General features: G+C 45.0%; 2 protein-coding genes across 5 annotated transcripts; one reads left to right on the top strand and one right to left on the bottom strand.

The window, feature by feature from the left end:
• Positions 1-1098: 1098 nt before the first annotated feature.
• Positions 1099-20216, bottom strand: UBQLN4 (ubiquilin 4). Of its 2 annotated transcripts, XM_007482047.3 has the most exons (12): positions 19975-20216; positions 18845-18996; positions 14553-14845; positions 13341-13603; positions 11826-11984; positions 11096-11312; positions 10018-10157; positions 9773-9856; positions 8816-8931; positions 7995-8178; positions 7507-7606; positions 1099-1289 (listed from the first exon to the last, which is right to left on the bottom strand). In XM_007482047.3, the coding sequence occupies exons 1-12, from the start codon at positions 20104-20106 to the stop codon at positions 1114-1116; spliced, it is 2016 nt and encodes a 671-aa protein (XP_007482109.1). In that variant the 5' UTR covers positions 20107-20216; the 3' UTR covers positions 1099-1113. The 2 variants fall into 2 exon arrangements, with proteins under 2 accessions (XP_007482109.1, XP_001374524.1); XM_001374487.3 differs by having other exon boundaries at positions 1148-7606; positions 19975-20214.
• A 1904-nt stretch (positions 20217-22120) lies between these two features.
• Positions 22121-25043, top strand: LAMTOR2 (late endosomal/lysosomal adaptor, MAPK and MTOR activator 2). Of its 3 annotated transcripts, XM_001367198.5 has the most exons (4): positions 22163-22418; positions 22955-23117; positions 24427-24516; positions 24844-25043. In XM_001367198.5, exons 1-4 carry the CDS (start codon positions 22351-22353, stop codon positions 24898-24900), a joined length of 378 nt encoding a protein of 125 aa, XP_001367235.1. In that variant the 5' UTR covers positions 22163-22350; the 3' UTR covers positions 24901-25043. The 3 variants fall into 3 exon arrangements, with proteins under 3 accessions (XP_056672230.1, XP_007482113.1, XP_001367235.1); XM_056816252.1 differs by having other exon boundaries at positions 22121-22418; positions 24427-25043; XM_007482051.3 differs by lacking the exon at positions 24427-24516 and having other exon boundaries at positions 22126-22418.
• Positions 25044-25045: the final 2 nt, after the last annotated feature.

The following is a 25045-nucleotide window of genomic DNA, read 5'->3' as shown; positions in this document are numbered from 1 at the left end:
GTGAAAAAAACACTGAAGATCTTTTACAGGAAAGTGATAGTATCAGAGGTCACTTTAGAAATATTTATCTAAGAGGGAAGGTGGGTGGCTCAGTGGATCCAGAGTCTAAAGAAGGGAGGTCCTATGTTCAAATCTGGCTTCAGACACTTCCCAGCTATGACCCTGGGCAAGTCACTTAACTTCCATTGCCTAGTTCCTTACTGCTCTTCTGCAATACTAAATATGATATTTAGTATTGATTCTAAGATGGAAGGTAAGGGGTTAAAAAAAATTTTTTTTTCTAGCAGTTCATGGGATGGATTAGAGGGAGCCTGAAGGCAAATAGGTCTGCTAGGAGGCTGTTACAAACTTCCAGATAAGAAAAGATTAGGCTATGAACCAGGATGCCAGCCATAAAACTGAATGGAGAGGATAGCTGAGAAACAATGGAGACCCCTGAGAGAGGGGAGGGGTCAGTATAGTACAATACAAAAGGCAATATCTCTCAAGCCATAAGGCACAGATCCAAATTTTGCCTTTACTATTTGAGTGATCTTCGGCAGGTCTACCTGGCCCTCAGTTTCCTCATCTGTTAAATAAGAACTATCAAATAAGTTCCAGCTCTGTCTAAATCTAGGATTGCAGCAGAATGTGGCATCCAGATGGATGGGGGTGGCAAAAGAGAGGAAGTTAAAGAGGCTTAAAATTTTAAGGTCTCAGCTAGAAGAACTCTGATCCGAAAGGAGGAGCAGCTCTGTTTGGTGGTTTGGGGGGGGGGGGGTTTGGACATGTTGAGTTTGAGTTTCTTGGGAAACATTCAAGGGAAACCTAAGAAGGTGGGCAACATTTAGGACTTGGTGTCCAGAAGGTAGAAAATGGATAGCAAATTAAATTTGAAGCATCTATACACCCGGGTTAGAGCAGGGCATGAACTGGGGGGGGGGGGGGGGGGGGAATGATGATGTAGGAAGAGAAAAAGGGAGGGTGGGGAAAAGGTGAAAAGGTCACTCAGAGATCAGATTTCAGTAGCGGACCAAGTCAACGCTACTTCCCAAATCACTGGATCCCTGGAGAGCCTACTAAGAGAGATCCTTCTAGATCTTTTAAGATCTGCTACCCATGTTTTGGAGCCTACTACCTGCTTGAAAACCACAACAAGACACATAAATGTGAGTTCCTCTTTATTTCATGCAATCTTGACACAACCTGTTTGAGCAGCCTACACTTTCTATAGTTGGATGTCCCTTTGGGTGGGTCACTTGCTTCTGATTTTCCCATGTCTGTCTCCTCTTCCAGGAATTCTGCCTGGCCTAGAGAGAGGAGGGAAATGGTGAAAGCCTCAAGGAATAGGGCTCATCAAGCTGCAAAGTCTGCTCCCTGTTTAGAAAAGAGACCTTGAACACAGTGGGACTAGAGACCCCACTGATTGTCATGACAACTGCTTCTGTGAGGCCATGGGGGACTGAAGTACTTTAAATGTGTGTATGTGTGTGTGTGTGTATATATATGTTTAGGGAATGAAGGGGTACCAAGTCTGGGCTTCATTGTTTCCAATAATTATTGATCTTGGGACTTAAATGAAGAAGACAGATAGTTTGATCTTTCTGTCAAAGCAACCCAAAGTGAGAGTGAGATTTGGGAATGGGGCAGTGACTAGTGACATGGGCAAGGAACTAGAAGCTAGGATTCTGGAGTTCCTGGTTGAACTGAGAAGACCTCCTAACCATTTCCCCACATTTTTTCCCTTAGGAGCCCAAGGAGGCATGGGGAGAACTAAACACAAAACCAAACCTCTTGGACAACTTTGTTGCATCATGGACTTCCATCCACAACCTTGGCAAAGATCCAGGTCACCTTGGCAATAAAGACCAGACCACTGTAAGCTACTTTTTCATTCACCCTTCTACCCTTTGCCCAGTGCCTGTCTCTCTCTCACACAGGTAAGTATTCCTTCTAGAACCAATAACAGAAACGATTATCCATAATCTCCACCTTAAGCTTCTCTACCCAGTCTTCAATACCCTTCAGCTAGCCAACTCTTCTTGGGTCACTTTTGTTTCATTTCCTATAAAGTAAATTTGCTGACCAATTCTCCTCTAATGTCCCTTCCTCTCCCTCTCATTCAGGCAGCCCAATAACCAGCTCCAAGCTTTTCCATGAGCCATGACCATCCCTGAGATGACCTTTCCTTCAGATTCTTAGCTCTTCTTGTAAGCATGGCTCAAAATATATTTCCTTCAAGAACTTCTCTGGACTCTGATTACACCCTTAACGGTATCTTCCCAGCACTTAATTCCTATCACAGTTATGCCCCACTCTTTAAACAGTAAATGAACCAACCCATATTTATAAAATTGATCTAATAAGGGGTGACTATTTTGCAAAAAGAAAATCAGTTTTGGTTCCAAATCTGCCACTATATATCAGTATAACTTTCATCAATGACTCAATTAACATTTGTTAAATGCCTATAGGACAGGTTAGGTGCCAGGGATATACAAAGACAATACAGACTGAAATCTCTACTCACATCCTAATGAGAGCAAGTCACTTCTTTCTGGGCCTTACTTTAAATGCTCATAAAGTAAGGGGGTCGAATAAGAGGATTCTACCCAGTTTGAACATTCTATAGTTCTAGAATTGTTTGCTTAACAAAAGGATTCACCATGAGTTCCAAATAAACAGTGGATTTCTCTAGTGCAGTGGTTCTCAACCTTTCTAATGCCATGACCCCACAATACAGTTCCTCATGTTGTGGTGACCCCAAACCAAAAAATTATTTTGGTGGCTACTTCAAAACTGTAATTTTGCTACAGTTATGATTCAGAATGTAAATACTTGATATGCATTATGTATTCTCATTGCTACAAATTGAGAGGTTGAGAACCGCTGCTCTAGTGCATTAAAAATTATCCAATTCACAATTTTTCAGGAATGTGACTATTGCATAAAGGAAGTTATGCCTTTTATGTTCACTTGTATAAGTTTTTTTAAAAATCCTTACCTTCTGCCTTAGAATTGATCTAAGTATTGGTTACAAGAAAGAAGAGCAGTAAGGACATAATTAAGTAAGCATATTGCTTATGCCCAGTTGCTTAGCCCTTATTTGTCCAGGATCATTATAGCTAGAAAGTATCTGAGGTCAGATGAACCAGGTCTCCAGGCCTAGCACTATCCACCAAGCCATCTAGTTGCTTTGTAAGTTGCTTAAAATTCTTCAGCCATTACATGCGGTTGTATTATTCCACTAAATTAATGGTAAACTCTATAAAGGCAAACATCTTTCTAATTGCCTTTTTATGTATCCTTTGCCTAATACCTATATATAGACAGGAAGTTTAGCCTAAGGTTTCCAGTGATCTCAAGCTTCTTTTGATCCCACTTATCCTTATTAGGATAATAATAGATTATTTAGTCCTGGAAGGGACCTCAGAAGTTACCTGATTTAACTCCCTAATTTTGCACATGAGGAAATGGAACTTTAAAGGTCACCTACATATTAAGTTACAAAGGAGAGATTTAAAGCCAGGGATCCCTGTCTCTGGGTTTCTTTCCTTTCATTGTTCCATGCCATCCTAACTTGAAGAAGGAACATTTATGTATGGTGAGGCCTCATCTATCTCTTTTTTTTACCCTTACCTTGTCCTAGAATCAGTAAAAAATGTTAGTTCCAAGGCAGAAGAGTTGTAAGGGCTAGGCATTTGGGGTTAAGTGATTTGTTCAAGGCCACATAACTAGAATGTATCTATGACCAAACTTGAACCCAAGACCTCCTGTTTCTAGACCTGGCTGAACCACCTAGCTGCCTCTTATTCCTTACTCTATATTACTCCTAGAAGGAAGATTTTATCTCACCCACTTCTGTGCCAAAGAAGCAAAAAAAGAACAAGATTACTAAGACTCGGGTATTGAGGATGAACAGGATCAGTGATTCTGAATGCCAAATGAACTTCCAGCCTTTCAGGCCTCAGAGACCATCCATGACTCAGAAATCACATCCAACCCAGCAGAGAAATAAATTGTTCTTTTGGGGTAAGAGAATGAACATATGGGCTCACAAGGAGCAGAGCCATCGTGGCAGATTATCCCATCACTTCTGGAGAATGACTTCATTTCTGAGAAACATATGCAGGTGTGGCCGTACCAGTCAGAATCCAAAGGGGAAAAAAGGCATTCGAAGGGAAGAAGTTCCAGGCTAGAATGCAATTACCATAAGACTTGGCTGAGAGCCAGAATAGAAGCCAGAGATGATGATGCCCTAAGACCAGTTGAGGCTGCCTAAGAACTCCGAGGGAAGAGAAGTTTGGAGGAACCAAAAGGTTGGAAATGATGCTTGTCCTGGTTTTAAAATAAAAGCAAATTTTGTTTTTTGCCAGATACTTTGGGGCTTGGTCTTTTCCCCATATCTGCTTTCTTTCTCCTGGATCTTTTTTTTTTTTAAATCTCCATCTCACCTACTGCTGTCATTTATCTTTTCTGTCTCTAAATGTATTTCTGCAACTTCAAGCCATTACTTCTATTTCTGCCCTTTGTGACCAAGTAGAATAAGTCTAACCTCTCTTCCCTTTTCAAATACTTGATGCCAGCTATTATGTCTACTCCGCATCTTTGATTTTTCAAGTTAAAATATCCCCAGTACCAGTGGCAACTACTTGGCACAGTGGATAGAGTGCCAGGCCTAGAGTAGGAAGGACTTGGGTTCAAATCTGGTCTCAGACACTTCTCAGGTGTGTATTCAGGGGAAATCACTTAACCCCAATTGCCTAGCCCTTGCCTTTCTGCCTTGTTATTTCCAAGACAAACAAACTAATGATTTAAAAAACATCCCTAATAATTTCAATCAATGTTTGTAGAACATTATTTTCAGACTTCACCTCATTCTCTGTACTCATTCCATCCTGTCAAAGATCCCTCTAAAATGTGGAGCCTTGACCCAATGTAAAATAATACTGGTTCAAAAACCTGTCATTAGAATCCAGATCTTCTGGCTAAGAACTGAATTAAATAACTTTTGAGAGTCTGACTGCAGACCAAAGCATGCCTTCTTCCACTTTATTTCCTTCATGAGTTTTTTTTTTACTGTATGTGATATGTCTTCCATCATGACATGAGCAATATGGAAACATGCTACATGATGAAAGCACTGGTATAGCCTATATCAGACTATTTGCTGCTAGGGGTAGGGAAGGAGAGAGAAAATCTGAATCTTAAAAATGTCAGAAAACAATAATCAAAAATTGTTTCTATACATAACTGAAAACCCCCCAATAAATACATTTTTTTAAAAATCCTGAATTTATCATCCTCCACCTCCACCCTGGTCCCTTGCTGGTTGTGACACTTACAAGCAGGTTTCCTAGCTGAGGCAAGAAAAGGGAAGTCCTGCCTAGAGATACAATGCCCTTTTTTTCTCCTATGCTTCCCTTCATCTTGCTCCTTACTCTGGCAGGACAGATATGGAAAAGGAATTCTTCACTTCTGCAAGGATGACTTCTCAATCTCAAATTTCTCTTAAGATATCCCAACAATTAGAAACTCCTTACTGTTGTCTAAAATTCACTTATGGTGTTGCTGTGACAGAAGCTTCTTCTTTTCTCTACCTCTTGAAAAGATAAATACCAGTTTTCTTGCATTGAATCCTCTTCAGAGCCTCAAACCACAGGTTGGCTTCTGCCAGCCTTCTCTCTCCCAGAAAACACCAGCAATACAACCTCACGACAAAGATCACGCCATTTATTTACATGGGATTGGGGAAATGGGGTAGGGATGAGGCTCCTGTTCTCTCCTATCATGGTTTCCAACCCCAGCTCAAAAAATTACTTCATCACCACCTCCTCCTTCATATAGGGTTTTCTGGCATAAAGGACAAAAGGAAGAACTTGGGAGGGAGGAGGGGGAGAATGAACACAGAGGTAAGAAAGGCAGACGCTCAGGACACAGAGGGTGAGGGCCCCCATCTCTTTTCTATGATCTCAAAGCACTTACAGAGATTGGGGTGATTATATATATGTGTGAATATATGTGTGTGGTGGTGGGTGGGGATGGTTGGGTGATATTCCTGCCCCTTTTCAAAGGGACATGCTCATCCTTATTCAGCATCAAGACTTCTGCATACCAGCTACTCTCATCTCACCCCCAGACTGGCAAAACCCCCATTTCTCTTTGGGGGGGGGGGGGCAAGATGGTTCAGAAACTAGAACATAGGACCCTCCCTCCTGCAACATCCTTGAGGGACAGGGAAGAAATCCCAGTCCTGTCTGGGACAAACCTTGGTTCCCAGGGGAGGGCCAAAGGCACTGGTCACTTAAGACCTGGACAAGCCCCTGGTGGTCTTGAGCACATGGAGAATGTGTTGATGTCTGTCTGTAGGGTATGTTTGAGGGGAAGTGAAGGGGAAGGGTATCAACATTCTGTGCTTGGTAGTTAAATAGTCAACAGGGACCACTGTGGGCATCGGGAATTACCCTCTTTCTCTCCTAATTCCAATCCTTAATTAGGATTTGTAAGTCCCTTCTCCTAGATTCAACTCTCTATCCCAGTCTAGTCAACCACAAATTTGCTCCTGGGGCTGCTGGCTTTTTCTAGCTCCTGATTCTCTTGCCCATTCTGACCTGCCCCAACTGGGACATTCACTCTCTCCTCTAGAAAGCTTCACTGCTCCTCAACAGACCTCACTCCTATTTACTGCACTGATAGCTAGATCCTATCTGGCATGATCACCCCTCCTTGTATCTGTGGCCTGAGTGATCTCCCTCCCTAAATGGGGAGACAATTTCTCCTTTCCTCTCTGATAGTAGAGCCCCTAAAGGCTCATGCCCCCAAAGGGTGTTCAGAATAGGAGTATATGCTGGATGTTGGGATAGCAAGGGGTTGAAAGGGAATGTCTTAAACAGACTATCTGTTCTACCTGCCCTCTCCAGTTTGGAAGCATAGAAACCTACAACCCTTTATTAGGGAGGGGAAAATCTTATTGGAGATGGGACTGGTGGGGAGTGTCATAACAGGGTTCTGATAAGGGAGCTAGGGAATGGCCAGAATTAAACACAAAAAGATTCCATGATGATTGGGGGGGGGGGGGGGGGGAGACCAATAACTTCCTGATAAATCGATCAGGTCATCCTATGTCTCAGTTCCATTAATGATAAATTATGAAGAACATAGGGGACAGTCAGGGATGGATTTGGGAAACCCAAATAAAAGTCAAAATTGCTTAAATATCTCTGCCAAAGGTCAGGCAAGAGCAGAATGGAGGAGAGATGTACAAATAGAACCAAGAGACTCAAGACAGAGCTATGCCATGCCCCAACTGCTCCCCCTCTGTTTAAGCAGAGTCAGGGGGTGGAAGAATCCTAAGAGAGGAGGTTATGGATCTGGAGAGGTCAGGGAGCTGTCAAAGGAACCAAAGGATGTAGGGGAGATCAGTGTGTAGGTGTGCATATGTGGATGGAGTGGGGGTAGGGGATGGATTCAGGGATTAGGAGGGCTGAGAGCCCAGCAGTCTCTCAATGGCTGCATTAATATCCCCACCGGTAGCAATCAGAGCCTGCAGGTTAGCCTCTCGATTGATGAAGCCCATGGCGTTGAGCTGCTCCAGCTGTTGCTGAAATCGAATCTCTGGTGTCTGCACCTGGAGGAAAGATATCTTGTTGGGGGATTCATCCTATGTTCTTGGGGATTGCTGGCCAAAGGAAGGTGCTTGAAAGGAAGACAATGTGCCCAACACCAAATGGTGCTCTTCTGCATCTTGCCCTAGTTTTCTGAATCTAATGGGTATAATAATGAAATGGAGCCTGTGTTAAGATCTCAAAGCACTGTTAGGGCCCATGGATTCTGAGCTGGAAAGAATCCTTCCACTCCAACCTTGGCATCAAGAAAGCCCTCTTCTATAGGGTAGTGAGAACCAAAGGGAACAGTCCTTAGCTCACATCCCATGCCTCCCTTTATACGGTCTACCTGGTGGACTTCCCCTGACACACAGGGAGGGGCACACAAAATCCATCCCAGCAAATACACACCTGGGAGTTTCCCCCTCCAGCCAAAAGCTGAATCATCTGTTGCATCAGCTGCTGCTGGGGGCTGGCAGTGCCCCCTACTGGTGAGGCACTAGCTGGCGTGGATGGGGAAGTAATGGGGGGCTCCTGGCTGCTGCTGCCTCCTGCAGGGGGTGGGGGGATCCGGGGTGCCCCAAAGTTGCCAAGGCTGTGGACAGGAAGAGATGGAAATCAGTCTGTGCTAGGATGAGAGATTAGAAAGACACCAAAGGTATAGTGAGAGGACTAGAATGAAAGGACATAGAGAAATGGAAAAGAGACACAAAGAAAAAGGGGGAACATGATGGAGATAAGACACCTAGAAGCTGAGTGCAATAGGGAACAGAGAGTGAGATTTGGAGTCAGGAAGGTATAGATTCAAACACTGCTGCAGAAACTGCCTATGGGACCTTGGGGGAATCTCTTAACACCTTGAAGCCTCAGTCTTCAGATCTCCAAAATGGGGATAATAGTTCCCACCTCACTCGGTGGTTGTGAGTCTCAAAAACAATACAATGAAATACATAAAGTGCTTCTAACTAACAGCCATGATTATCTCATGATAATGTGTAAAGAACTCTGGACTGGAAATCTCAACACCTGGATTCTTCTCCTAGATCTATCTTTAGTTTTCTAACTGAACGTGGGCCACTGGTCCTCAGTTTCCTCATCTGCAAAACAGGGTGCAGGAGGCAGGATGAGAAGTGGGGTAAGGCAGAGGAGAAGGCCTCTACATCTTCATCTCTCAGCTCTAACATTTGATGGTGAGGAGATGGGACTTGGCTCTGAAGGCTACACCGCCTCACCTGGGCACCAGCCCTGGGGCCTCCGTCTGAAGCGTCTGCAGCCCCTGTTGGATCTGTAGCAGGGCCTGCATGGCTCGGGGGTTGGTGAGAATGGACAGCGAGTCTGGGTTCTGCATCTGGTGATGGGGGAAAAAAAAAGGAGCTTGGGCAAACCCTTCAGAGTAAGGGGTGAGAGAGGAAGAAGGACCTAGCACAGTCCTAAATCTTAAGCCCTAGGATACCTGTTAAATTCCTTACCTCAAAATTCCCTGGGAGTTTAATTACATTAAAATGTAATGGGGGGGGGGGGGGGGGGCTCGCAACTGGGTGGCTCAGTGGATTGAGAGCCAGGCCTAGAGATGGGAGGTCCTAGGTTGAAATCTGACCTCAGACACTTCCCAGCTGTGTTACCCTGGGCAAGTCACTTAACCCCCATTGCCTAACCCTTACCACTCTTCTGCCTTGGAGCCAAAGGTAAGGGTTTTATATTTAAAAAAAAAAATGTAATCGGGGGCAGTTAGATGGCTCAGTGGATAGAAAGCTGGATCTAGCGATGGGAGGTCCTGGGTTCAAATCTAACTTCAGACACTTCTTAACCATGTGACACTGGGAAAGCCACTTTACCCCCACTGCCCAGCCCTTACTGCTCTTCTGCCTTGGAATGGATACTTCATTATAGATTGTAAGACAGAAGGTAAGGGTTTAAAAAAAGAATGTAATTGTAAAATGTTTAACAAAATAAATAAAAATACAACACAACAGACAATGTTAATTAGTGGTTTTCTAAATCAATATGCTATCCTGGAAGACCATCCCCCATGTCCCCCTGCCACATGGTACCTTTCCCACCCATTCCTACATACATAATTCCTCCAGGTCCTCTGGGCCCATGTAATTAGAATTCCTCCCCCTAGGAATCTATATCTTGGTCTTAAGGGATTCAAGCCCCACCCCTTTCTCTGGAGGCTCAGATCTCACCTGCTGTAGAAAGACAGGGAGCTGGAGTCGAAGCTGCTCCTGCAGCTGGGGGTTTCCAGCAAACAATGGGACATTCACCATCATCTACAGAGACAAGGAACCTATTAATTGGAAGGTCAGACATTTGGGTTCTATAAAAGCACAAAGGAGGAACTGGAACCAAAGCCTTGGAACTTGATGATGAGTTCTTTTCAGCTCAGGTACCAGCTCTTCCCCACCAAAGTTCCCTTCCCCCAGTTCAGTACCTGAGCAGCAAAGTCAGGGTTCTGGGCAAGCGTCTGCATCATACTTCGCATGTATGGGGCAGAGATCATATTTTGCATTAACTGGGGATTCTCTGAAATTTGCTGGAGAAGGCCCTGCATCTCAGGGCTATTGAACATCCCTACAAGGGGGAGAAACCACAGAAAGAGAAAGAATTCAGATGTGAATCAGAAACCCATTTCATTCACTGCTTTTCACAGCTCAAAAAGATCAATAAGATTACACTCACTTCAAGGGGATTTCCTTCCTCCCTATACCGTTTGGAGCTAGAACATTTCCCTGTCATTCAGCTAAAAAAAAAAATCAGTGTTCCTGAGGGACCTTAGTCTAGTCCCTGATACCCTACAGTCCAGGGGGTTCCACTCCCCTGGGGCAGAGAAAAAGGAAGAGGCCTCAATGTAAACCAGCCATATCTTCCAGGCCCAGCAGCATGAGGCTGAATTTACTGATTGAGGGAAGCTAAGCCCCTTGAGGGCATGAACAGGGCTGTCATCATTTTGGTGTTTAGCATAGTATCTGGTACATAAGAAACACCTAATAAAATGCTGACTTACTCATTGGTCTGGGAGAGAATAGGTCAAGGTTAAGTCTTCCCTGATTCCTTTCTGCTGGAAAGAATACAGGAGATTCCTAGCCCCTTTTATATAGCCAAAGGAGCAAATCCACTAGATTAGATTTTCCCCAGTAGAATGTCAGTTTCTTGAAGGCAAGGAGAGTTTTGTTTTTGTTCCCCCAGAGTCTATCATTGTTCCTTGCACATATTAGGCATCCAATACTTGAACTGTTGAATTAGATCCTGAGAAATTAGGCTGGGATCACGACTCCTTTCTCTGATGTCATTTGAGTTATTCTGAAGGAGACAACAGGACAGGATGGGAACCAGCCTACTTTCTAACTGACTCCCATCTCTACCCAACCCTGAAGAGACTTCTTTCATGTCATAAGCCTGATAATCTAACCTAAGATGTGACTATCCTAGTCAGGGGTAAAGAGTTCTGCTTCTAGGCAGGGGGATGCTGTGTGGACCCCTCTAAACTTCCCCCACCCCCCACAACATACCTGACCCCAGGCTAGCTGCATTGATCCCAAAGGGGTTGGAGACTGTTGGGTGCACCTGGCTGGTCCCTGAGCCTCCGGTGCCCTCCCCTGGGGCCTGGGAGGTGGGGGCTGAGGGGCTCCAGGGGTTAGGGAGGGGCTCCCGGTTCTCAGTCCGGAGAGGTTGGGAGGAGGAGCTGTCAGAGTTCCCCGCCAATGAGGAGAAGGGATTGTTGCCGAACTGGGAGGAGGGAAAAGTTTCATATTAAGGAATGAAAACAAACTCTCCCTAATGCTTCCCCTTCCCCATGGAGAAAGAAGCATGATGGACATCTGTTGTTAAATGAACAGACTAGATAATAAGAGCCTACAGAAAATTCAGAATCATTTGTTTCTGTGACTGGCATCAACATTTCTGTTCCTCTTTCTTCTCTCGATGACCCACCACCACTGGGTCTCAATCCATGGCCTCTAGCATCTGGCCTAGTACCTCACCCACAAAGGTCACTCAGGACATGGGATGCTAACCAACTGACATCTTCTCATCTATTGTGGGACTTTTGGCCTGGCATATAGCATATCCTTGCTGGGTTTGTCTCCGGCTGATGGAATTTTGGGGTATGAGGGAATATGAGAACAATCACCTTGAACATCCCAGCTTCATGTATGAAGGATCTTTGATGTTTAAGCAGCCCCTCCCTTTAAGACCCTGAGGTCACGAAGTCCCACCGCCACACAGATCACTGGTTCCCACCTGTTCCCGAGCAGCACTGAACATAGGTTCTTGGATGTCTGTGTACATGCGGCGCAAGGCATTGTATCCTCCAGGGATGCTTTCTAGGTTGCTCAGGGCCCGGTCCTGGTTACGCATCATCTCTTGCATCATGGCAGGATTTCGAGCCAGTTCCATAGTCTGGCAGAAGGAAGAAAGACAGGATGAGACCTAAGACCAGAAGGGACTAAGGATGGGGCAAATCCACTCTAAATCCAGCTCCCCATCCTATCCCATCCTTCAAGGGAAGGAACACTAACAGATTAGGAAGTAAGAGGAAGTGGAAGTTAGGGGAGCTGATGCCCTCCTTTTCAGCTAGCTGAGTCAACAATGTTGTTTAGGAGCAAAGGGAAGACCAAGACATGGTAGTACTCAGCAAAAGAGATTCAGGACTTGAAGGCAAAGTGAACTGACAAGAAAATCTAAGTAAGAAAAATCACACAGGTTCTGTGTGCACCCTTCCCACCACCTCTAACCAGGAGGATCAGGGACAGAGACCTCAAGATTGAGCTGACTTGTTCCTCCAGGCAACCTTCCCAGATTCACCTGAAATCTTATTATACCAACCCTTTCCCATCCTCCCAGAATATATGACCAGGAATCATGTATCTTCCACCTTCTGGATCTCCACCCCCAACAAACCCTAGCATCTCAACATTAATCAGGGAAAGATATATTAAACCATCTCCTCAATCTGGATAGGCACATTCTCCATCCTTCCACACCCAGCCCACATCCCTCTTATGCTCCATGTTCCCTCTTCTGAGTAATAGTTATCCACTCCCACCCGCACCTCTGCCCCTAGTAGAATGTAACTTCCTTTAGGGCAAGGACTGCTATTCTCAGTACAACAGAACCCCCTTATCCTTGATTTCAGTTATGCTAGAAGTGCTGATGGTCAGCCTGTTTTGGTCTTGCTATCCCCTATCCCCAATCTCTTCTGCTTTCACTTTTACTTTTCCCCTCATTCCCAACTGTCAACTTTTTTTTTTTAATTTTAGGGGTTTTTTTTGGGGGGGGAGGTGTGAGAGGTCCCACAGCTCCGAGTGGAGGGGCAAGAGCACAGAGAGCACAAATATGTGGGGTTGGCAGATGTTTGCTTATATCCTAAGTTTCAGCCATCCATGGACACAGGACCCTAGTGAACCTTACATGTTGAAAGCACTTAATACTTGCCAGGTTGGCTGCTGAATTGGATTAGAAGTCTTCCCAGTCTTGCTCACCCAACCCACTCCAATAATGATATCTAGCAGTCTGTCTGGCTGGGTGGGCAATCTGTCTGTGGGTTGGTGATTATGTGTCCTGGGGATATTTACTGTTTTCCCTATTAGATCTGAAGCATCTTTAGTGTAAGGATTATCCCTCCTTTTGTGTCTAATGTCCAGAACTAAGAGAGGTAGAGAGGTAAATAATCTGCCCAGGAAGGGATAGTGACAGTAAGGTCAAGGACAGAGGGGCTGATGGGCTCCCACCTGCTCCCTGAAAATACACACACACCTGCCTCATTAGCTCTGGGTTATTGAGCATATGGCTGATCTCTGGATTCCTCTCCATCAGCTGCTGCATCTGTGGGTTGGCCATGATCATGTGACGCATCAGATCAGGGTTGGACATCATGTCTTGGACCAGAGGATTCTCCATGATCTGGGACAGCATCTCAGGATTGGACATCAATTGCCTCTGCATCTGCTGCTGCAGCTCCATGAAATTAGCTGAGCCAAGGCCGAGGCTGCCCAGCCCTAGGATGCCCCCAAAGCCCGCTGCAGAAAGGGGAGCTGAGTCACAGATGGGGCACGACCATACCACCATACAACATCTACCTCCCTCTTCCTACCATGACAGTACTAATTCCTTCTAGATTTGTTTATGGCTGTTCCTTCAGAATTGTCTCTTCCTGGAACTGCTGAGTGGCTCAGTGGTTTTAGAGTCAGGCCTAAAGCCAAGAAGTCCTGGGTTCATATCTCACCTCAGATACTTCCTAGCTGGGTTACCCTGGGCAAGTCACTTCACCCCCATTGTCTAACCCTTACCCCTTGTCTACCTTGGAACTGATACTCTATCTATCTATATATACAGACTATTTTTGCATCTCTTGGTACTCCTAGTGTTTTAACACAGTGCCTGGCAGATAGAAAACAATTGATGAATGCTTACTACCCCACTCCTGCCCCTTTTGTCCTGACATCTAACACTCTCTACCACCATCCCTTGCTTCCTTCCTTTAACAAAAAACCAAAAAACAAAACTCTTACTGTACATCCTAATATAAATTATAAGAGAAAAGAGCAGCAAGGGCTAGGTAATCATGGTTAAATGACTTGCCCTAGGTCATACAGAGAGGAAGTATCTGAGGACAGACTTGAACCCAGGGTCTCCTCACAGGCCTGGTGCTCTAGCCACTGAACCAACTAGCTGCCCCCTCAACCTTCCCTTTCTAATTGTGCCAAACATTTTTCTTTCGCAGGAACTCTTCCCATACTGACTTCAACTTTACCTCACCAGTCCCTTCCCTATCTTCCCAGAATTCCAAACCATGTTAACTCTTGCTCCTTTACCCAAGGGCTCATTATGTTTTTTTCTCATCATACCACTATACTGGATGCTCTTTAAGAGCTCCACAGGGGCCACATTTCTTTCTCTTGATTTCTACCCCCACCAAACCCAAAGTAGAACACAAGCATCTGACCACTCCCGCCCCAAGTGGCTTACAGAGTATAGATGCAGGACCACTAGGAGGCCCATCCCCAGCTCCTGGGGTTGGGCCCCCTCCACTGCTCCTCCGGTTCCCACTAGCAGCATCTGAGACAGTGCTGCTTGAGGTGGATGGCTGAGCAGGGGCGGCGGCAGCAGCAGTGGGTGAAGCAGTCGTGGGGGCTGGAGCAGAAGCAGCATCGGGGGCAGAGGGAACAGGAGCAGCAGCAGCAGTAGCAGCAGTGCCGGAGGCAGCAGCAGCAGTGGTGGCGGCAGTGGCGTTGGTGGCAGCAGCAGTAGGATCTTGGGCCCTGAGGACAGAGAAAGGAAAATCCTAAACCAGGAACCCAGAAACCAAAGAATTAGAGAAGCATAGAGTATTAGAGACAGAAGAAATCCTGTTGATCATAATTCCACGATCCTCCCTCACCCCCAATTTCCAATGAGATGGGGAAGCAGTGATAACTTAGAAGCATTAAATGCCTAGCATTCTGGAGGTCTGGGCACCAGCACCGGCTCCACTCCCAACTTGCTACAGGACCACCAGCAAATCACTCAATCACTCTAGGCCCCAGGGGGAGGAGGAGAGAAGGAAAAAGAGAGAAAGAAGGATGAAGGATGAAGAGGGAGGTCTTCTCTCCCCCATAGCAATCTCTCTCAGGGGCAGGTAGGTGGGTTGGACCCCCTCCTTAAGAGCTGTTCTACTTCCTAATCTTGCTCCTTTCCCAAACTATTAAGGCTTCCCTATTAGATAGGGTGCCAGGCCTGGAGATGGACATGGTCCTGGTTTCAAATCAGGCCTTAGACACTTCCTAGTTATGTGACCCTGGACAAGTCACTTAACCTAATTTTCCTGGCCCTTGTAGCTTTTCTGCCTTAGAGTTGATACTAAGCCAGAAGGTAAGGGTGTAAAAAGAAAAGAGAAATATGTCTTTCCTAGTCACATGGCCCCTTGGAGGCAGGCTGTTGTGCTTTTGTGTTTCTATCCTAGTTCTTGGTACATAGTAGTAATAGGGAGAGGCACTAGAGATGTGATTTAATAGTCTATAGGTTTAGAAACTCCCTCTACCAAGTTAGAAAACAAATATTTATTAAGTACCTACTATGTGCCAGACACTGGGTTAAGGGCTTTACAAATATCATCTGATTTGATCCTTATAACAACCCTGAGAGATAGGTCCTCTTATTGTACTCTATTTCACAGATGAGGGAACCAAGGTGGATAGGAGTTAAGTTACTTGCTCAAGGTCACAAAGCTAGTGTCTGAGGCAGATTTGATCTCAGGTCTTCATAACTCCAGGCACAGTGCTCTAACCACTGCATTGCCTCTGCTATACAGGTTGATAACTTCTCAGTGATTTAAGAATCTTAGAGAAACTGCCTAGAGTATTGAGGTCATACAGTGGCAGGACCAGAGCCCAGGTCTTCCTGGCTGCTTAGGGCAGTTTTCCATCTTTCTACCACAGAATGCTTAACAAATGCTTTTCCATGCATTCAATCCTTCCTCACAACTTCTTTAGGGAGATGGTTTAAGTATTATCCCCACTTTACAGATGAGAAAACTGAGGTTCAAAGCTGTCAATGATGTACTTGCCCATAGTCACACATCTCGACACTGGAACTCAGCTCTTTCAGCTCAAAGTTCACTGCTCTTTGCCCATGATATCAACATCTCTAGTCTGCCAGGGAAGACAAAGCTCTCTTTCCCAATAACTATTCTCCATGTTACTCTCAGGAAGCCTCTCTTACTCTAACCTCCAACATTTGTGAAGCAAATTTTCTTTTTAACCTTTCCATCTTAGAATCAATGTTGGGTATTGTTTCCAAAACAGAAGAACATTAAGGGCTAGGCAATGGGGGTTAAGTGACTTGCCCAGGGTCACACAATTAGGAAGTGAGGTCTAATTTGAACCCAGGACCTTCTTGCAATTTAAATTTTTAAAATGGTCTTTTTAATACCCTATTGATTTCTATAGTCTTTTAGGGAGCCAAGATAGACTCCTGCATATAGGCAGCTAAGTGAAAGACAGATACTTAGGCTTGGAGCCAAGAAGACTCAAGTTCAAATCAAGACTTTACTGGCTGGGAAGTCATTCAACTTTTCTCAATCTCCATTTATTTGTAAAATGGGTATGTATGTCTACTTATAGATGCATAGTTCTTTTCATATGCACATATAAAGATCTGGACAAATTTCCCAATATTTAAGGTAGCTGAAAGCCATGATTCAGCAGTTTTCTTTGTTGATAGCCACATGAAGGAATACTCCAAATCATTAAGAGAAATGCAAATGAAAAGAATTCTGAGGTTTTACCCAACATCTGGAAAATTGGCAAAAATGACTAAATAGTTAATAGTAAACATATTATTGGTAGAGTTATGAATTGGCCCAAATGCTCTAGAAGACAATTTGGAACTGGGGAGAAGAAGTCATTAAACTTGTATTTATATTTTGACCCCATAATAGTAGTATTGGGCAATATTGGGTTTCCTCACTTCTCACCTGCCTACACTATTCTGGGATGTCTCTGACCTCTCCACCAGGGTCCAAGAAGCTCATTATTGGGAAAATTTCATCATCCTACAAGGTCTTTTTTCAGCCTTGGGATTCCACCCTCTTTCCTATTCTCTGTCTTTCTGATCAAAGAGTGACATCCTAAACTTTCAAACTTCTATTTAAGGAGAGAGGTTAGCTCAGAACATCTAATTTCTCATCTGGCATCACTCCTCTGGACCTTCTCTGACTCCTCCACCAAGCTCCTGCATCAGGTAACTACTCTATTCCCGTAACCTTTTTTATGTGTATTGTAAGTTCTTTGAAGTAGGAAATTATCTTTATTTTTTCTTTATTTTTTCATATTTGTATTCCCAGTTCATGACATAGTGTCTGGCATATTGTAGGTGCTTAATAAATTTTTACTGACTTAGTGAATGAATTATTTGACATATCCCAAGGAGGTCAAGGTCTATGTCCACATAGACAAAAAATAATTTTAACAGTAAGTTTTTCTGAGAAAAAGTGAGTCCTCATTAATCAAAACACAGGATCATAGATTTGGAGCTAGAAGGGAGTCCATTTTTCATTTCACCGATGAAGAAATTAAGGTCCCGAAAAGTTAAGAGATGTGCCCAAGGTCAAAGAGGTTACAAGTGTCAGGCAGGGTTTGAATCTATGCCTACACTACAAATTCAACACTATTCTCCATCAACCATGAATGCAATGGAATATTATTTCGATACAAGAAATGACAAATAAGGGGGCAGCTAAATGGCTCAGTGGATTGAGAGCCAGGACTAGAGATGGGAGATCCTGGGTTCAAATGTGACCTCAGATACATCCTAGCTGTGTGACCCTGGGCAAGTCACTTAACTCCAATTGCCTAGTCCTTACTTCTCTTCTGCCTTGGAATCATTATCATCATCATCATCAACAACAACAACAATAGCACCTAGCTCCCAGTGTTGAGAATCAAATGAGATAAAACATGTATAACGGCTTATAAAACTTAGAGTTGTATAAATACAAGCTATCATTATATGATTAATGCAGTGATCAATATCGACTTCAGAGGACTCATAGTCAGAAACACTTTCCCCACCTTGATAGAAATGTGAAGGATTATAAATGCAGAATGAAGTATCTGGCTGAAACATAGCTGGATTGATGGTTTTGTTTTGCTTTAGCAGCTTTTTATTTTAAGGAAGAGTACTGTTTTGTAGGGGGATAGAGGAGAAAAATCACTGGAAAATAAAATGGATTGAAAAGAAAAAGGCATCAATAAAAATGAAAGAAGAAGAAGGGGTGGTGGTGGAGGAGGGGGTGGTAGCATCTACCTGGCTCAGTGGATTGAAAGCCAGGCCTAGAAATAGGGGTCCTGGATTCAAATCTGACCTCAAATATTTCCTAGGTCACTTAACCCCAAATGCCTAGTCCTTACTTCTCTTCTGCCTTGGAACCAATATACAGCATTGAGACAGAAGGTATGGGTTTAAATTTAAAAAGAAAAAGAAAAAAAAAAAGAAATGGAAAGCCAAGAAGTGATTGAGCTTCTGATTGAGGGCTCTTAAAAGAAAGGTGAGATATTAGCCTCCATTTTCCCAGAGAACTAACACCATAACAGGAGAATGTTAAAATAAATTTTAAGCATTTAAAAACTCCCAAATGCAATCAAGCTATGCTATAGCATCTCCTTCTCTGACCTTTAAAGAAATCCCACCGTTAGGATGATTAAGAAAGGAAGTACAATGATTCCCAATAGTCTTTCAAGGACCATTCAGAGGGCAAATCTTGTTGGTCATCCCAAACTTACTTCTGTGGGGTCTTGATCACCAAATGGACAGTGAGACCATCCTTGATTCCATGCTGATTTAATGTGTCTCCATCTTTGAGGATCTTGCCAGCAAAAATCAGGACAAGTTGGTCTTGTTGGGCCTTAAACCTCCGGGAGATCTCCTCTTTGAACTGGATATCAGGTCAAAAGTCCATGGTCAGTGTGGCCTATCCCATAGCAAAGCTGTCCAACAGCTCAGGTTGTTATTTTTCCTCTTCTTTCTGATTGATCCCTCACTCCAATTTCCAGTAATTAGAAATCTTTCCTACATTCTAGCTTCTCTTTCTCCTTCTATCTACCCTCTCTGCTGAGATTAAGTCCACTGGGGCTAGGCCTCTCTAAATCACAGAATTTAGAGCAGGAAGGGATCTTACAGAGATCATTCTGTCTAACCACAGAAGAGGAGTTACCTGAATGATCAAAAGGTAACTAGGTCTTAATTCAAACTAACTTTCTCTGCTTCTGGGTCTTTTGTCCCTTTCATGGCATCTCACACTATAAAAAAGTCCTTGCTACTATCTAACCACCCTCCTCTCACTTGGATCCAAGACCATGGCGCCCCCCTTTCCATTTTTCTCTTCCTGATACCTCAAAGCTACGGTCCACTTTTAAATACGGAGATGGGTGGGTGGAAAAATGGAGGTTATCTTTAATTTAATTCTAGGGTGAAGGCAGTGGGAGAGCACAAGGGCCAAGCCATCCTACTAACAAGGTTTTAAAAGGATCTAAATGCGGGGTTTGGGGCAAGGAGAAATCCTCCCCTCACCCTTTAGGGCCAGCTTGTAGCCTTCCTAACTACGACGTCCCTCCCGGCTTCTGGGGCTACGCCGCCCCCTCACTCTTTTCCCAACTAGGACCCTCGTGAGTCCAGGTAGGCCCCTCCCGCCACTTCTGGACCCCCGCCCCCGCCAGGGGTCTGTTTCCAGGGATTGACGTGCCCCCACCCCAGCCATGTGCCACAGCTCCATTCCATCCCTCCCTCCACCGGATTCCCCCCCTTCCTCTCCGCCCCCTCTGTCCCTCCCCGCGCACCCCGAGCCCGGCCTGGCCCTACCCCCGCCGCGCCGCATCTCCCGCCTCCGCGGCCCGTAGGACAGCGGCGCCCGTACCTCCTTCACCGAGGCGCGATCGCAGATCACGATCTCCTCCTTGTCCTTGGGGGTCTTGACGGTGACCCGGATAGGGGGTCCCGGTCCAGGCTCGGCCCCGGTCCCGGCTCCAGCCCCACTTGACTCCGCCATGCCACCGCCGCCGCCGCCGCCGCCGCCGCCGCCCGCCCGCCAGCCCAGCTAGTCCGGTCCGGCTCCTCCTCCCCGCCTGGCCCGGCCCGGCCACAGCGTCCCCAGCCCTCCCCCCCCACCTCCCGCCCGCCCTCCCCCACTGCCGCCGGGCCGTCCCGCCCCGCCCCAGTCAGTCCCGCCCAGCTAGGGCTTCGCTACCCACGCCTCCTCCGGCCATGGGGGGCCACAGCGCCCCCAGCGGATCGGGGGCGCCACGGCCCCACCAGGGGCGGGGGAGGTAAGAAGCTCACTAGTTTGAACAGTCACTGACTTTAAAGGTCTCGAGGGTCACTGTGTAAAGGTCGCTCATTTTACTGAATGAAGAGCTTACTGGGCAAAGAGGAGTTAGAAAAAACCTGGATTCAAATACTGACTCAGATATTTACTAAGTGAATGGATGGATGGATGGATGGATGGAGCTGATGAGGGATATAGACTGATAGATGTATTTAGCTTGATGGGAAAATGAATGAAAAAGAATTTATTAAGCGTTTACTCTGTGCAAAACCCACAGTACCTGGCACCTAGTAGGTGCTGAATAAATATTTATTGGTTGAGGGGGCAGCTGGGTGGCTCATTGGATGGAGAGCCAGGCTTTGAGACTGGGAAGTCCTGTTTTCAAATTTTCCCTTAGACATTTCCTGGCTGTGTGACCCTGGACAAGTCACTTAACCATTCCTTAACCCTTACCACTCTTTCGCCTTGGAACCATTGATTCTAAGACAGAAGGTAAGGGTTAAAAAAAAAAAAGTATTGTGTATCATTTACTGTTAAGCCCTGGGGATATAAATAGAAAAGTGAGATAGTCCCAGAACTCAAAGAACTCACATTCTAATGGGGGTAAACAATGGGGGGGGGGGGGGAGTAAGCTTTCAGACTAGAGAAACAAGGTAAGAAAGTGGTCAATGCCACAGCTCTCTTGCCTAGGGAAAGACCAGGCCCAGAACAACAGTCTTTCTGTCTCTTGGTCTTATCTGGTGTCTCCCTCTTGAAAATGTTATTTATCTTCCCTCTAAGTGTTATTCTTCCTCCCTTCATAAAGCCTATGTTGGAGTCCTCCATTCCTTCAGAATCAAATAGCTTCAGTCCTTCCATCTTTTCAGAATCCTGTGAAAAGCATCTCCCAGTCATCTAGATTCTAGAAAATCCTGCACATAATAGGAAAAAGAATGGTACCTGTGACTTCTTTGCTGCAGGTAACTTCAGGGTGAGGACATTCCTTTTACCAAAGCAGGCAGGCATCTACTCTGCAATTTGTAGTCTGAGAGGTCCTGGGTTCAAATGTGACCTCACACTCTTCCTAGCTCTAGGACCTTGGGCAAGTCTCTTAACCAGTTTGCCTCTCCCTGTAGCCCTTCAGTCAAGAGTTATCACTAAGACACAGAGTAAGGGTTTTAAAAAATTTTACTCTGAAAGAGTTGCTTCCAGCAAAGAGGTTAAATGACTTGCTTAGATTTAGTCATTATATGCCCGAGGCAGGACTTGAAACTGAGTATTTCTCACTTAATAAATGCTTGTTGATTTATTAGACTCTAACACCTGATTCCTTCTGCTAGATTCCCTCTTTTTCTAATTCCTTTTCCTTAAGTAAACAAAAGCTGGGAGCAGTAAACAGAGAACAGTCTCTCAACCACTGAACTAGCTGGGTGACCTTGAGTCACAACTTTTCATTCTCATCTATATAAAGGGGAGACTAATATTACTTCTCCTTCCTATCCCACAGTATTGTTGTGGGCAATTTAAAGTTTAGCACAGTGCAATGGCATATAATAAAAGCTGAATAAATGCTTATTGATTTAGATATACATACTTTGAAAAGTAAAAACTTTGGATTCACGCGCGCGCATGCACAAATTAAATGACTGGGGTAGAAAGGACAAGTATTATTAAACTCCGTTTTATATAGATGACGATGGGTTCAATTCCTTCCTGGATTCTTTGCTCCACGCAGGTCTAACCTCGTGGTCTGGGACGGAATCTGTAAACTACAACCCCCAAGAGGCCTCTCGGGCTGAGGAAGAACTACAATTTCCAGGGTGCCCAGCAGCGGAGGCCTGCGAGGATCATTCCTCTTGGAGACTACAACTCCCAGCATGCCCTAAGGAAGGCGTCCCCGATTACGGGAAGCGTTAGACTGAATCTAAGCCGGGGAAGACTCTAGGGATCCGGGAGAGAGACCGGGAACGGGGATTCGGAGCTGTAGTCATGCTTCGCCCCAAGGCCCTGACCCAGGTGCTAAGTCAAGCAAACACCGGAGGAGTCCAGAGCACGCTGTAAGTGTTGGGGTGAGGATGGGGCTAGCCCCGGCGAGGGAGTCAGCATGCAGGGCATTCTACCTGGAGTTGGGACTGCTGAGTTGGATTGGGAAGTGGGGGCTCATCGTATTCCTGGCAGAGGTGAATGACCCTGGGAACGAGATGTCGTAGAAAGAGAAGGGGGTGAGCTATCAGACATTAAATCCACTAGCATTTATTAAGACTGCTAGGTGCCAGACCCTCGAGCAGATATCTGGGGGGTTCAAAGACAAAGATGAAACAAAAACCTGCCTTCTTGGAGTTTGAGCTTTTGAGGAAATGAAGCCTGGATGAGAAATGGTTGGAGAGAGGAAAAGAGGAAGAGAGATTTGGCTTTGAGGGAGAAGAAGGCTGAGATTTTCTGCCCTGGGCTGGGAGTTAGGTGGGTGGGTGGGTAGGGATGCTGATAGCTTTTAGCCTGGGACCCTAAGGCGAATGGGGAGAGGAAACTTCTCACTCCTGGTACTCTCATTGATTCTCCAGTAAGGCATCTTAACCATTTCCCTTCCTACTAGGTTGCTGAATAATGAGGGCTCACTGCTGGCCTACTCTGGTTATGGGGACACCGATGCTAGAGTCACTGCTGCCATTGCTAGCAACATCTGGGCTGCCTATGACCGAAATGGGAACCAGGCCTTTAATGAGGACAATCTCAAATTCATCTTAATGGACTGCATGGTATGAAGGGAAGGAGTAGAGCCCCTGGAGGGGAGGGATTTAGATTTGATTCCCCTAGTAGTTGATCCTTAAGGTCATTGATTTAAGACTGGAAGGGAACATAGAGATGCTCTAATTCAACCCCCTTTTATGAATGGAAAAAAAAAACTGAAAGCTAAATGATATGCTCAGGTCAGAAATATAGCAAAATCCCAGATTACACTGTTAAGAATGTAATGAGTACTGGATTTAGAAAGTTAGAAGTATTTGTACTGGCTCTGTAACTTAATGTCTAGTATTCTCCAACAAGCCACTTAAATTCTCAGTGCCTCAGTTCTTCATCTGTAAAATGGAAAGTTTGACTCAGTGATCCCCAAGTCTACTTGCATCTTGAAATTCAGTTCAGTTTGACAATAATTAAGCACCAGATCCTGTGCTAAGAACTGGGGATACAAAGATAAGACATAAAATGATCCCTACTCCTGAGTTTACATTTTTTCTTGAGCTTTGGGCCTCTGACTTCAAATCTAGTGTTTGTTCTACTATACCTTGATTACTCTTAACTCATTGGACAGACATGGAGCAGATTCTGGATGGCTAGAGGGAGGAGAGAACAGAAGTTCCCAAGTATATCTTGGAGGTAGAATACCACCAATATTCTTAGGTTGGAATCTCTAGTAGACCCGAAAGCAAGGATCTGAGTGAGCATGGGACTTTAACCTTCTACTTCATCCAAAGAGATCATTTCATGTGAATTGTCAAGACCCAGATCCCTGACCTGACAGCTTATAGTTTTACTGAGAATTAAATACAAAACAATACAGAAGAGTATATGATAGTATATGATCACAAAAAATATCATAAGAGGCTAGATTCAGAGCTGGAAAACACCTCAGAGGTCATCTCTTCCAACTCCTAAGAAAATTGGGGCCTGGGGAGGTTACCTAAAATCACCCAAGTATACAGTTGTTTTTTAGTCGTATCTGACTCTTCATTACCCCTTTTGGGGTTTTCTTGGCAAACATACTGAAGGAGTTTGCCATTTCCTCCTCTAGTTCATTTTATAGGTAAGGAAACTGAGGCAAAGAGGGTTAAATGACTTGCCCAGGGTCACACAGCTAGTAAGTGTTCAAGGCCAGATCTGAACTCAGGAAGAAGAGTCTTCCTAGATCTAGGCCTGGCACTCTATCCACTATGACACCTAGCTGTTATTATTCCAATAAGAAATAAAAATAAAAAAGGCAACAAATAAACAAGTTTCTAGGAATCATGGTGGTAGGGACAACTGGAACCAATAAGCAATCATAAATCATATTTCCCACCTCTGCAGGAGGGCCGGGTGGCGATCACCCGGGTAGCAAACCTGTTGCTGTGTATGTACGCCAAAGAGACTGTGGGCTTTGGAATGCTGAAGGCCAAGGTGATCCCTTATCCCATCTCCTTTTTAAGAAATTTCTCCTTGCCATGCCATGGGGTTACCTTTTCTCCTCTGGACCCCCATCCTCACCCCTTCATGCCCTCATCTAGATATTTCTGAGCTCTCTTCCTTGTTCCCAATCTTTCTCTAGAAAAGGTACAAATGAGGAACTCAGACATCTCATCCCTATTTCCTGGGGAAAAGAGTATATGGGGCCTAAAGGCTTATGATGATGGGGAGGGAGGGAATGGAATTGGGAGCCTGGGTGTCCCAGTCCTTGGCTGAGTCAGGTGTTGTTTTCATGGCTAAATTCACCTAACCCTTTTACAGGCCCAGGCCCTGGTCCAGTACCTGGAGGATCCCCTCACTCAAGTGGCAGCATCATAGCAGTTGGGGATAATGGGCTGGAGGGTAGGGGTGGGAGTGGAGGGCTAACCTTCTGGAGGGGGCAGGGCCCCCAGGAAACCTTTCCTGAGGTCTGAAGGGAAAGTTTTCCCAAAATATCATTGAATAAAACGATTTAACACCTGTG

This window comes from Monodelphis domestica, chromosome 2 (genome assembly GCF_027887165.1).
Source record: "Monodelphis domestica isolate mMonDom1 chromosome 2, mMonDom1.pri, whole genome shotgun sequence".
NCBI lineage: Eukaryota > Metazoa > Chordata > Mammalia > Didelphimorphia > Didelphidae > Monodelphis > Monodelphis domestica.
This window is presented reverse-complemented; position numbering and strand designations above follow the sequence as displayed.